Source organism: Ornithodoros turicata, chromosome 1 (genome assembly GCF_037126465.1).
Source record: "Ornithodoros turicata isolate Travis chromosome 1, ASM3712646v1, whole genome shotgun sequence".
Taxonomy (NCBI): domain Eukaryota; kingdom Metazoa; phylum Arthropoda; class Arachnida; order Ixodida; family Argasidae; genus Ornithodoros; species Ornithodoros turicata.
The window spans coordinates 39841310-39855548 of record NC_088201.1 but is presented as its reverse complement, the minus strand read 5'-3'; the positions used below and the strand labels follow the sequence as shown (position 1 = coordinate 39855548).

Sequence of the window (14239 nt, the reverse complement as noted above, 5' to 3'; positions counted from 1 at the left end):
ACACAGGAGTCGAAATTCGGTAACAGCGTGGCAATTAGACTAAACACTATTAACGAACGAGTGGGCAACAACAGGTGACTGTGCTCAGTGATAGCAAGAATAGGAGAGCAGCGACACACTGGCAAAACTAATTCTATGGCCCGAGTCCAGCGATAGCAACGCAGCGTTTCCCACCCTCTACTGTCCCATAGTAGCTGAATAACCAGAGGTTGCGTTTTGGTTTATACCATTTCGCTTCCAGGTAGACTACAGATAGCTCCATAATTTAGGACTTGGCAGTAGGCGTTGCTATAAGGTTTCAGAGATCGCTAGTCGAGTTCGCTTCTCCCACTAACAAAGTATCGGAAAAATCCGTAACAAAGGGAATGGCGCCTCCGTTCCTCTGGGAAAGCGACTTTGTGACACAAACGCCCTGGACCAGGGGCGTCCTTATGCCCCCCACAAGAGGGGGCGTGAGCTCATGTTCGAATAACTGGTACATTGACAACTTTATGCACAAAAAAAAAAAAAAAAAAAAAAAGAAAGCCGTAGTTAAGTGACACATGCTAAGTGACATGAGAAGCGACAATGAAGAGCAGAATGACTTGAAATATGGTGGAACAGCCTAGATTTGGTTAATCATTTGGTTAATTAGGCAATGGCCAGTCTTCCTCTACATGAATGCGTACGTACAGACATATTTCGGTTTGGAATTTGTTTCGTGTCAAAGAGGCAATGGACGATAGCAGTGCGTACGCTCATGCGAAGTTCCTCACTTAGAAGATTCGACCTACTTAGAACCAACATGCAACATCTGTAGAAAATCTGCCTTATCAGGGAGTATACCAGAAACCTTACCTGATCAGCAGGCACGAAAGGAAGGGGGGGGGGGACGAAGCCCCTACTGACAAAGCTCAATGGGGCGGGGGGCCACGAAAAAAGAGCACGAGGCCGTGACAAGAGGTTCCCAGTGATGACCAGTGGCCATTTTAGTGCACGACCGTTCGATTTTCTCTTATTTATACACTCAAATAATATAGATTTTATTTCTTGATATGTCTGTGTTGGGCGATATACCTGCCCACGTCCTACTAGATTATAACGACCATGTCATAATCGGCAACCCCTATGAGGAGCCCGTCCGCACGATCCGCTGGGGGCGCTACTCATCGGCCCGCGAGATTATGATTGGACAATGGAAATTTGAATTTTGAACGTGCAGAAGCGGACGTATGGCTACCGTAGCAGACGACAGCAACAGCTCCTATGAAAACGCGTGGAATGATGATGATAATCAACTTTAGAAAGAAGCATCGCCTGTGGGACATCCACCAGTTGTACAGCTCCGGTCAACCTTAATACCACCACTGGGAAAAATGTGGTCTCGTTCTCCAGCGCGATTACAGCAACCCTTGGGGCCATGAGGAAATCTTAATTGAACAAAATTATTCTGTTAGTTTAACGCAAAGATTTTGTACACTTAACGTTTCCCCAGTGCCCCAAGGGTAGCTGTTATCACGCTGGGAAATGAGACCGAATTTTTTCTAGTGTTATAATTAAGGTTGACCGGAGCTGTACAAAAAAATACTAAGGTAAGGCGAAGTACGAAATATTGCAGAAATTGAGGAAGCAATAACCGGACCGATGAGTAGCGCCACCGCTAGCTTCAAAATGCGGCGCTGGGAAGGGGTGCCTATGACATGGTGGTTATAATCTAGTAGGTCGTGTACCTACCACGGTCGCGGCGGCGTGTTGCGCGGGAGGATAGTGCGTCACGGGCCGACTTCTCCATGGTGACATACTTCTGTGCCACGCTTTTCTTCATCCAGTTCTGGGACAGGCTACCAACGGCGATCGAAAAACCCATAGCACATTACTGACCATTCGTCAGCGACATTTTATCTAGTTTGTTGACAGAGAGAGAGAGAAAGAGAGAAACAACAAAAAACAATGTCAATTAGGTTCAGTTGAATACTGTTGTCTGAAATTTTTGAGATCTGAAATGAAGTCACTGCAGGAAAACGACGCACATTTTAGGACTACAAAACAAAAGATAAACGAAACAGACTCGTCTAATCTTTCTGTTACGCAAGTGTAGGACGACGGCCGTAGATTTGTTGGTTATGTTCCTTTTTTTTCTTTAAATGTGTCCAGAATGCCAAATGCAAGATCCGATTCAGGATTATCCCCTTACTGAAGACAGCGCACTGAGTGTAAAATTAATCTAAATGAACTGTACGCTTTGATATGGTGACGAAATGCGTATTTAACATTTAAATATATTCGGAGCAACGATTATTTGCGCGGCAGCATATGCACTTCGCGTCTGAACGTTACCTCGCTCGGATGGCTTTAAATGGTTCAAATTACATCCAAACGAGACTGCCAGTTGGAAAACGAAAGCCTCTTCCTGACGGTGAGAGCGTGATTTTCTCTCAGCTATCGAGTTTGTCCATTCTGATAGCTGGAGGCGAGCATACGACTCGGTGCACCTGTCAGCTGCACACGCCCCCGGACACACCAGCGGGCAGGTGCATATTCCAGTGGAGAAAATCATTTCGCGCCTCCCATCACAGACTGATTTTCAGCAATCGAAAAAGTTTGCTTCGGGGAGAGGGAAGCTCATCAACGCAACAACTTACCCTTACTCCGCACGTCATCAGGTTGCGTCAGATGTTAACGGGCGAATGCAAATATGTGTGTACCTGGTTTTCGCAAATAGAGACGTTGGCGGAATGGCAAATGCAGACGTCTCAGAGGCTGGTGGAAGTAGAAGAGAACAACTTTATTATCTCGTTGTTGTACGTGCGTATATAGGGCGCCGTTATGGGGGAGCTTGGCCGAAGAGGCAGCGCGTGCAATATATTGTCGATAGACGATTAAAAAAAAAAAAAAAAAACATGCTAGTTCCGTGTTGCAGGAACACCTTACTCCCATAACGTTAATGGGCCTTTTTTGCAGGAACAGCAATGAAAATTGGAAAGTGTAAACTGGTGGCGCCAAACATAAAATGCGTGAGTGTAAATGGCAGGCGGAAACGTTTGGTACCGATAATCTCGATGTCAATGCATGTTTGCAGCCGTAGTCATGTTTCGTGGCCTGAAACCTGCCGTTTGCGGTTCCTTTAATTCGAGGAAGCAGCACTTCTGGTCCAGTGACACGTCATTAGCTCCTAGTTCTATGGCAAGTGAAGGACAGACCTGAAATTAATTTGATTTGGTGTTTCCTGTGGCGCAAGGATAACAATGATTGTGATTGTAACGATGATGAGGATTGTAGGGAGGAGAAAGACCAGGAGGGTGACCACTACCAAGTTCACCAACCAAGTATAAGCGTCCCAGAATCTAAGCGCAAACAAAAACGAGAAGTGATCATTGACAAACTCGTGACTTTACGCCGCGAGACAACTATGACTATATGGGCGACGCCACAGTGGTCGGTCCGTGTAGTGTATAAATGTGCGTCCAAATGTCAGCACGGCATTCAACGTCCCGTGTCTATACGCAGTCTGTACCATGCCGGGAAGCTGCTAGCCGGGTTCCAACCTTCTACCTTGGCCATCAGTAGGCGAACAGGTTACCAGCCGACCACATCACCAACCGACCAAAGAAAGAATGGCACAGAGACACGACAGCACAATTAGCACTTGGACCAAACCTCGGCCAAAGGAGTGACCGCAGCAAGACCGACAGGAAACGAAGACTCCACAGGGCCTAACAGTCTCATCCGTGAAGAGTCGTCGCCCATTTGTTAGGAAGGCGAACTGACAGTCCCAAGGGACCGCACGTAACGGCATGTGTTGTTGAAGCAATCGATAGTCCTCTAATCCAGATAGAGGTGGTATGGGCAAGATGGAAGGAGAATTAGTTTATTTAACGAGCCGTCGAAAATAAAGTAAAAGAGGTGCGAAAGTAAAGCTTGAACCCGGACTCCGGGCCTCGGTCACTTCTGCCACGGGTAAAAATCGATGTCCAGTGCTGGACAAAAATTTACGGAACACGCTTCCGGCGCATTCCTCCCTCAGAGTGACACGCCAGCAGCGAATGGTACCGTACGGACTTCCAAACAGGTGACAGGGTTGCCTAGGCACAGGTCTGTAAGTCCGTACGCTCCCATTCGCTGCTAGCGCGTCACTCTGAGGAAGGAAAGCGCCGGAGCGTGTTCCGTAAACTTTTCTCCAGCACTGCACACAGCACTCCAAGGGGGGAAAAAGGAGTAAATTGGGGAGCATTTAGCCCCCTAGATTGGAACTACTCCCCTTTTAGTTCACTAACCCTAAAAGTTACTCATCAGCACTGAAAATAGTCCCTAAACTACCCATAAACTCCTCTGCATTTAGTCCCGAAAAGGACTAATGGTTGTGGCAATGCATCTGGTCCCCCAAAAGGACGAAAATTACTTCTTTCCTTAGAGTGACGTATGTGATTCAACCACTTTCAGGAGCACTGCAATAAAGTGTTATACATTGAGTTTTTAAATTAACGTTAAAAGTCCGAACACAGGTAAAGGAGAGGGGAGAAAATACTTAATAAATACTAAATAAATATAAAAAAGGGGTGATGACCAGTGTCCGGTTCAACGATGCTAACACACGACAACGTTCACAGTCCAGACATCATCAGGTTGCTTAAAACACTGATGACACGAAAACAAAAAAAAAAAAGAAACACGAGCATATCCATTTCTGCCAGATCGAAGGCTTCGACAGCGCTGAACCCAAGTTCACCTGTCGCCAGATACACCTCCTTTACCTCACACAACAGGGGCACAAAGGATAAATGGAGCTCTCTTGCAGAGACGGCAAACAGTAATCGTTTCGCGATCACAACGCGTAGTAGAGGAAGAGGAAAAAAAAAAGTCCAATAAAACGGTGTGGGGCTCCCGGTGCCACGGTATCACTCAGCGAGCGATCTACTTCCGACGACGAGCTGTCAGGAACACCCCACAGGAGCACGTGCCATGCAACCCTTCCCCACTGTGGCACCCCTTCTTCCCACTTGTGGCTTCTTTTCACCCGTTTCCCCCCCGTTTCGTTCTTTTTTTTTTTTTTTACTACTACACAAACTCGAACACGAAGGCCTTCAGATTAGTCACGTGCCACGCAGGGTCGCGCATTTTACGGGTATCAAGCTATTTGAAACGGTATCGCTTCTATGTTGTACACTTCTCCTGTTGCGCGCGTCTTGCCGTCAGCAGTAATATTTGTGGAGGCCGCGGTGATGAGGATTTTTTGTACGTAACTGAGTGCGAATTCCACTGGTCGTTGTATACAGTGCAGAAAAGCTTCCACTGACTTGGGCTTGCATGTTACACTAATCGCTTCGGTGGAACGCGCGTCGCGTTTCATTGGTCGTTCCGTTCGCTCCTCGTTCGTTTCCACACTCGTTTGTTTCCGGCACAGTTGCCTTAGAAGTCGGCCCAAGACGCACATTCCTCAGGGCGTTAGCCGTGACGTTGCCAACCTCTGTGAGGCCGACAACGGCGAGCCCTTTCACCGCCACCCACACTCAACCCATACCAGCGCACTACACTGCGCTACACGTAAAGACCAACAGAATTCGCCATGAATGATGTGACAGCCAGAGGTACAAGGCCTAAACTGAATCTTCACGAAAAGGGCAAAACGTTCGACTCGGCCAACGCGTAATTAAAAGTTATGACATTGAAGTTGGGTATCAACTACCTCCGAGACGAAGCCACTGTATAGATGATTGATTTGTATAATTGATTTGTAACTTGTAATGACACGATGAGCCAGTTTCGTTTATCGCGTTCCTTTGAGGACGTATGACACCTAAGCAGCCGATTATGGGTACAATCATCAGGGTACAATTTTGAAACCGCGTGCGCTGTATATGTCTGCCTGCCCGTTGAGATTCGGGGCCTGCTTGCACGAATGTTGAGGCTATTCCTAAGTGCTGCACTCTGTAGCTTCGGTAGTGCTTCCTGCACACGGTACTGTCCTCTACGCTTAGCACTGGCAAGGCTACCGAGTGTAGCACTGAGGAATAGCATCAACGTTCGTGCAAGCGGGCGCTAGAGAGACTCAAAACTTTTGACTCCGGGTCACGAGCCCGGTCTGCGGCCTTTAATAAGACTTTCTTTGCGATACACAAGACCAAAAAATGAATGAAGGCCAAAAACATTATCCTCGTCTCGCAGTCACCTAGAGGGCGGCATCCTTTCCGGGCGCAAATCCCATCCGCACAGACAAGACAGAGTCGCCCAGCGAACAAGAGAAACAGCCTGCGCACCTCGTCGATTGAGAAGTGTTACATTCTCCAAGAATGGAGTCCTCATCTCCAGCACGGCTGGCGACGACGATATTCCGTAACGTGAAGCAAAGTCGATTCACGATGCCTTTGCCGAATGAGTGAGTTCAGCATTACTGAAGAAAATAAGAAGCTGCTACGCTACTTGGAAGCAGAGCTCGGCGACGTCGATCAGCGCGAAATGCTGGACTTCTAGATGAAGAAAAGGAATACCCACTGCAGTCGATGCTTGCGAAGAAAAGTCCACCTCGTTGCCCTACAAGCACGCGCAGCGAAGGGAACTTCAACGCAGACGGCCACGCACTTCAAGAAAGAAGAGCAAGCTCAATCCATCGTCCTTTCGCGGACATCGTCCGGGCGATGTCCTTTTTCTCCAGAATAATCTTTAAACAGCGAATAAAGAGCATAGTATACAGAGATGTCTGTGCCGGAAGTGTAGTTGAATAGACACTCAGGAGGTTTATGTTATTTGAGATGGTGCGATTTCTTTTGGCATGTGGCAGGTTGAGCAGGAACGGGTTTCGGCAATTCCGATCTCGGTAACGTGCGGGACTCATATTACTGTATAGCGGGAATGGGCTTCGCTTGGCGTGGTCCCGATTTTAAGGGTGATACACGCGCAAGAAAAATATCGGCCCAGAGTAGACGGTTGTAACGTCGAGTCAAGACGCCCGACACAAAGGTGCAGAAATACAAGAAAAAAAAAAAAGTAAGAAGCGGCAAATGGCACAGTGCATTAATTACACACTATAGGGGCGAACTAAAAAGAGAAACACTTCCGCTTGGCAGGTGGCAAACGCTAGAGTGCACCAGTTACATGCAATGGCGAGCAAATGCAAGGAGTGCAAATGTAAAATGCGAGCAGCAACTCACTTTCGAGTTGCACATGCGATAAGTGTAACGGTGGTCACTGCCCGGCAGCTTCAGCTTATAACTTTAGCATATAGTTCTTAGCTTGTGACTTTACAGTTCTAGTGTGTAGTCACTCACTATCCTGGTGCAGCCTATTCACGACAAACAACAAAAAGTTATCAAAGGAGCGCTCTAAGCGAATACCACTTGTTGCCAACGTATTCCATCACGACAGGTGACATCAAGTCGCCCTCCCACAACAGGCCCCTTCACTAAGCGAATATTAAGATACACGTCATGATAGGAAATTAGCCGAGAGTGCAGACCCCGCAGACAACAGCGCACCACTATGCAGTTGCCGCGCGCGAGGAAAGGCTGAGGAGGAAAGCATCGCTCCTGCGTAGGAATGCGCGATCGCAGCCTTTCAATCCATCACCTGAGACAAATGGCGGCGACCCCATTTGCAATAGGACCAATAAAACGCAATAATCCCGAGATGCACCTAGCGCAGAGCCTGACAAACGAGCTGTATCCTTAAGCTATTGTTCTCTTTGCTTGCTCTCGCAGTCTCCAAGGGACGCAGATATAACGGCGTATTATGCGCAAGCACGAGCTTCCCCGTCCCTCTCGTTTCCCTTCTTCTGTCGCAGCGTTTCTCTTCGCCCTTCAAAATATTTGTCCGGGAGGCTGTTCCTGATACGTGGCAGGCAATCAAAATGGAAGGTAGCACATATGCAAGGTGATACTGTTAAAAACGTGTAATCAAAATGTTCTCTGATAATGTGCGCTTGACGCACGACACTAACGGCACGTTCAGTCGCTCAGTCGATGAGCTATATAGTACGTTGCCCGTTAGGGGCCGATTTTGTCGCTGATCACACACGTCATTTACGAACCTGTTAGGTTAGAGGTACATCTTGCAAGTCCGAGACACAAGAGAGAGAGTTCGTTTTCCTTCAGTATGAGCTTGCACCATTACAGACTTATTTTCAATTCATTTCTGCAATCACATTCTATGCAATCGTAATGCAAACTTCCTCAATCCCTAGGAAGAAGACAAATGCTGTAGCGTTCGTCCGGACCTACATAGGCCAACGGCTATACCTACGGCTATCATTCTGCCTGTACTTGCTATGAGTTGGTGATGGAGATGTTTTTGTGTCGTTTAGTATCTTCAAGAGCTCATTCTACTGTTGTATGAATTAATAAATGCTCTTCCAAACAGTATGTTAGCATAACGAAACACCACAGTTTGCAGAGTAAGCCCAAAAGAAGTGCATATCACCATCTGATTAGGTATAGGTTTGATCATAAAGTACAGGGTTCGCCAAAATAAAACTTTCGAGTTTGTAATGGAGATCAAACAAATCAAAACAGTGTCAGGAAGCTAAAATAGATGTTAGAGGACGTATTATGCACCAAAATTTTATATCGATACTGCACTTGGCCCGTTTCTCTGCGGATAAATCGTGGAAATGAAAAAAATCGCCGCTGCCTTAACATTTCCACCGTCAGTTGGCGACACGGTCGAACGCTGCGTTGCAGACGACATCGAAACCATATTAACGCGATATGAGAAGTTCAGTTCCACTTGTTTACTTGGTTTCGATATACAGGGTGTTCAAAATTAAGCTTTCACGAGCGCTACGCAAGCACAGCGATGACAGGAAACCGGATGATAACTTTACGCTACTTGTGTAAGAAACAGGTGCTGCTAATTATGTAGCACCTTCTTTTCTTACTCAAGGAACAGAAAAAGTAGCAGCGTCTAAGTAGCGCCTATTTATAAAGTGCTAGTGAAAGCTTAATTTTGAACACCCTGTAGTCTGCAGCGCTGCGTTCGATCGCCATCTGACGGAAGGAGCTGAAACACAGGTATAGCCGATTGGAAACACAGGTATAGCCGGTTTTTTAATTTCCACGATTTATCCGCAGAGAAACGGGCCAAGTGGCAGTATCGATATAAAATTTTGGTGCATAATACGTCGTCTAACATCTACTTTGGCTTTCCGACACAGTTTGTATTTGTTTTATCTCCTTTACAACAACCAAAGCTTATCTTGGCGAACCCTGTATATTGTGGAAGAAACGATATTTCCCATACATTCAAGTAGGTATCGCCTCCAATTCAATTTCGTTATTGTGATCGAGCATGGGGGCTACCATGTTTAAGCGGTCACGTGTGTAGTCAAGAAAGGGTCAACCTTCAATTCGCTCAATGGTGACTTTATGTTCTAGTGTAGCCACCATGATGCCCTCAAAGTAGTCCAGCAGTGTCGCGCATGAATGTACAGCGCGCATGAATATACAGCGAACTCCGAAAACTATTGAAGAACGTAATGCAACTCCAGAAACAATGCGTTCCAATAGCAGTGACAATCATTCATACTAAGCCCCAAAAGAACGATCAGCATCCATAAAGCAGGCGCTTCTTCTTCTTCTTCTTTTTTTTTTGTTGTTGTATAACTTTGTTACTGAACGGACGGAAATCCTGACTGTATATGGTTTCACGTTCGCCGTCCATGACAAACACAAGCGCAAACTGACGCCCACATTTGGCAAATGCTTGCATGTTCTAAAAAAAAAAAAAAAGAAAAGCAGCACAGCGCCAGCAGAATGACACCTTTCTAAAAATTCATCGGCATTGTACTCACTGCGCTTCTGTCAAGTGTCTGTAGCTCTTGGTCCCTCAGCATACGCTCGTACAACGAACGAGCTAACGGGGAATAGAGCAGAGGTCGTGGATGAGACATCGTGCCATGCGGCGAGCCTCTGAAACAAAACGAAGAGTCGAAGCAAATGGATAATCGCAACAAGAACCGGATAATTATTTGACGGTTCAGACTTGAAGCGACACTCCCAACTCAAACAAAAACTAAGAAGCCGCTGACGAATGATGTTTTATGATGCTCAGAACAGCCATGCGAAACTGCTTAAAATCCGCAGCCGACGGCGTATAACCGAATTTTATAGTTAGAAGTGTCGGTGCCGTGACGTCATAGTCAACAATCCAGTGCTTGTTCCGCGAAGCACCGAAGCAACTTATTCGGGACAAAACTTGCTGATACGTTTGGACCAACCCCAAAGCAGTCCTTAATCGTTTTTCGGTCGCATACCCATAAGATAACCACAAGCTGCACTTGCTCATGGCTGAAACCGGATGTACGCATGTGCTTCGTGGTACTTGCTTACTCCCCCCCCCCCCCCCCAAAAAAAAAGAAGAAATGAAAAAAAAAAGAGATAGAGATAAAGAGAAAGAACACGACGCGGCACTGCTGAATGAAATTCTGCATACAGCGTCTTCCCGTATCTCGCAGTCGAACATCTCAGAACCAGACCGTCGGCAAGGGACGCATACTAACACACCCTTCCCCTCTCCTTCCTGCTGTCCTCTCTCCATGTGTCCACGTCTGTACGAAGCTCATAGCCACAGTTGCTTTGCGGCGCTAACACGGAATAAATAAATAAATAATTCAATAAAAACCAGACAACGCCCCCTTAATCACTGTCCGAAATTAAATGATACACGGGGTTTTCTGCGTACCAACACTGCCTGCCGTGTGGTAGTCCACACTCTGCACACACATGCGCCAGTCTACCAAGGCCACACAGTAATGTAATACATTTCGAAACTCAAACAGGCGCAGTGTAGAATTGTGTTCGCTTTGAAAAAAAAAAAAAAAGAAAGAAAGAAAGAGAAAAAAAAAAACTTAAAGAAAAAGAAATGGTGGCCTTGGAGAGGCCTCATAAAAGGACCATAGGCTTCAACTGTCAAATGAATTAATTTAGTTATACTTATCAAAAGTCACATCACAGAATATGTTTGGCTATTTTATGAAATAGATTTTGTGTTATAATCCAAAGAAAAAATTTGATACAGTACAGCCATGTTGTGAAACAGAAAACATTCTTGGAAGTCGTTCACGCAGAAATTTCAAAACTGGACAATTGCATATCTAGCATCCCAAATCTCGTTTAGCATCATCAACAGCTTGCTAAAGAAGAGAAGCCTCTTGAACCAAGTCCATAGGTCTTACCATAATGACGCAAAGAGATATAAGGGAACGCCATGCCTTACGGAGGCGCTATGTAAAGACAAAGCTTAGTATAATGGACAGTCAATGTGCGGGGCCGAATTACAAAGCAGAGAACGAACATTCCCGAAAACACCACACAAAGGGGCTCCACTCCCAGGGGTAATTGCCCAATAAAATATTCAGGTCCTGGTCTCCGCTGACCAACCATAATTGGTCTGAGAGGTATTTCGCGTTCCCGTACCCGGCATCACAAGCTTCATCTATCAGGGTTTTAGACCCTTGCGTGAAAAAAACGATGAAAGAAAGGAAGAAGCTCCGAGGGGTAGGATGTGTAGTTGTCCAAGATCTTACCTCATACAAGCAGGTATGTGTGTGATATTCGCAATCACTGATACTTTGAAGTTGTGTTGTTCAGTGTTCAGTCCTCCAAGGCAGAGAACGATTTTCTTTTTCTTTTCGTCAGCGGATCTATATATTTATTTTTCTTTCCGAGGGAAGGGGGAGAGGCAGGTCATGGAACTCAACAGGTGGAAAAGGTCGTCGCCGACAACCCTTTGTGGCTGCGGCTCCAATTCGACCATGACCAAACACCGTTCACATGGTGCACGCGACCGCAGAAAACATTTTCTATTTGTTGAATGGCTAATTTTGCAAGGCTTGCTATACAAGCTCTCTTTCTGCAATGCAAATGTAATGAACCAAAAAGTCTAGAACGAAATGCCACCAATGAAATAGCAAATAAATCAAGCGCACTACATAAGTCACGCTCTTGTTTCGGTTTCGTTTTTGAGCGCAGCTGGTGCTCGCCGAACCTGTCTGCTTCCCATCGCCATCAGTATGACGTGCCCTCTCTCTCTCTTTCGTCTTTCTCCACCTGCTGTCGCGGCGCAAATGCTCCTTTGGTGTTAAATATCTTTGTAGTAAGGTAATGACTTCTTCAATTTCTTAGTCGGAACATGTTATTTTGCTGTTGTGTGATACATGGCACCACCTAACGTTTCGCGGCGCTTTAGAAAGCATACGAAAGCTGTTCGAGCTTCACACGACATATGTAAACATGCCGGTGTTCTGCACCGTTCTTGAGATAGGTTACATATTATGCGTAAGAAGTTTCAGTATTGTGAAACATGGTCATAATCACAGCATCTCCATACAAGAGCTTCTATTTTTAATGTAAAGTAGAAGCAGAAAAAAAGAAACACTACCTGGGTCAGAAAATCGTCGTCGTGGGAATCGCAAAGCTTTCAGCTTGGGAACGCCAGCGCTGCCCTGCGGCACTACGCTCAACTATTTCTAAGCGAAAATTCTCGGCGGTAGCTTCTCCCGCGCGTGGATGAGTACATTGTTACGACGTGTGTCGTGTGTTATAATTTGTTGAGAATTAACTGTCGGTGACGTTAGTACAGTCGATAATTGACAATAGGGTCGTAAACTCTGGCGCCTTGCCAATAATCGAGTTAGATGTTCGTCGAATGCCATAGTGTGCGAAGCTCGAATTTTAAATTATTCTTTCATCAAATTTCCTTGGAACGAAAAATCGGTCGAGGGTATAGTCACGACGGTGTGACGGTAGTGTTTTTTTTAAATTATTGTTGTCAGTGTGATTTTTCAGTCGTACTGTAACGAGGGTTTACTGTCCGCATACTGATTTGTGTAGCACTGCTGGACTGGGCTTACCGTTGTTCTCTAACATGAGCTGTGATTCTGTATGTTCGTCATATCCGTATGTAGGACGTCCCATGTGGTACATACGGAAGTTGAAGCTTCTGTTTTGCTGTGTGGGTACGTCAGAACTTTGTACACCCAAGCGCTGTTTCCTTTCTCTTATGCTACATGTTCCCCTCTAGAAGCAGTGGTAGGGTCGCGCAACGTTAGTACATAAATGACTATCGAACCGTAGATGTACCACGACTTTTTGAAAGTTCAGAAGCCTTAATAACTGCATTTTTTTGGGAAAAGATTCATCCTCCGCTATGAAGTAGAATTCTTTGGTAAAAGCCTTCGCATATTATTATTTCCTTTTTGGTGGGCAGGATAAGAACTCCACGCTTTATCCGAAGTGTAGCATTGTGTGATGTTTCTAATATGTGCATACAACAACATTGTTTTGGTTGTTATATGGACATCAGAATGGCGATGTATAGTAGACTCCAAATCAGGAACACACACACACAAAAGCCACTCCGAACTTTTATTGACAAACTTGAGATGATGATTCGAGGTTTTACGTCGCGAGCCAACTGTGATCATGAGCGTCGCCACAGTGATTGATCTGTGGATTAATTTTGCCCACCTGAGGATTCTTGAACGTACGCCGAATACAGGACGAAGCTATTGGGTTCATGCGAAATATGCAGGTATAGAACTGTTTTTTTTTTGGGAAAACAGTGAAATTTTTCTCCGTGGCAGGTATGGTACATGCTCTGTCACTTGATTGTTTTATCCTATTGGACAAGAGATAGACTGCGATCACGATGTCAAATGCTGTAGTCAGGGTACAAGGATCTTCGCTCGGCCAAATATGCTCAGCAAACTTGGCAAGAAATCGCGTTTCTTTTCATTACATGTGTAGTAGTGTATAACTCGCTGACAGTACGAAATATGGTTTACTTAATGAGCTGAGCAGGCACGAAAAAAAGTGGAAGGAAACATTATTTGTTTCTCGGAGAAACACGGAACATAGCTACTCTATAATAACGCATATCGCATTGCAATTGCACGTGGAATAGCCATTACTGGCTTTTACTGTTCCTGCAACACGTAATTTTTACTCACTCGAAGAATTACGGTACGCCCTTGGACACACGCACGTTCTCTACAAAAGAGTTACGTTGATGACGAATTTACATTGGCGGAGGAGCTGAGTGTACCCGTCTTAGTGTCTAGAGCACAGAGAACATGCTATGAATGAAGGCTGCGTCACTGGCGTGACCGATGTTGGTAGTGCACCGCACTTTTACTACGACAGGAAACGATCCATGTTCGAGTCGTAGTACCGGGTGTGCTATTTTGCGGTGTTCTGTGTGCGGTTCCTCGCACGGGTTTTAAACGAGCCAGAGAAAATGCCGATTGAAGGCCTTCCGTGATATGCTCTCCGCT

The 14239-nt window shown here is 45.7% G+C and overlaps 1 protein-coding gene and 1 long non-coding RNA gene across 2 annotated transcripts in view; one reads left to right on the top strand and one right to left on the bottom strand.

Annotated features, from left to right (window-relative positions):
- The window catches only part of LOC135378045 (uncharacterized), a 37463-nt gene extending 33487 nt beyond the window's left edge, over positions 1-3976 (top strand). Inside the window, exon 3 of the long non-coding RNA XR_010418243.1 lies at positions 3487-3976. This is a non-coding gene — a long non-coding RNA (uncharacterized LOC135378045). The remainder of the gene's footprint in view (positions 1-3486) is intronic.
- Positions 1-12409, bottom strand: part of LOC135378044 (protein-L-histidine N-pros-methyltransferase-like) — a 126597-nt gene extending 114188 nt beyond the window's left edge. The window contains exons 1-2 of the mRNA XM_064610884.1: positions 12346-12409; positions 9758-9875 (exon numbers count right to left, since the gene is read on the bottom strand). Coding sequence (XP_064466954.1) covers positions 9758-9856 — 99 coding nt within the window. The 5' untranslated portion in view covers positions 9857-9875; positions 12346-12409. The remainder of the gene's footprint in view (positions 1-9757; positions 9876-12345) is intronic.
- Between the last annotated feature and the right edge of the window lie 1830 nt (positions 12410-14239).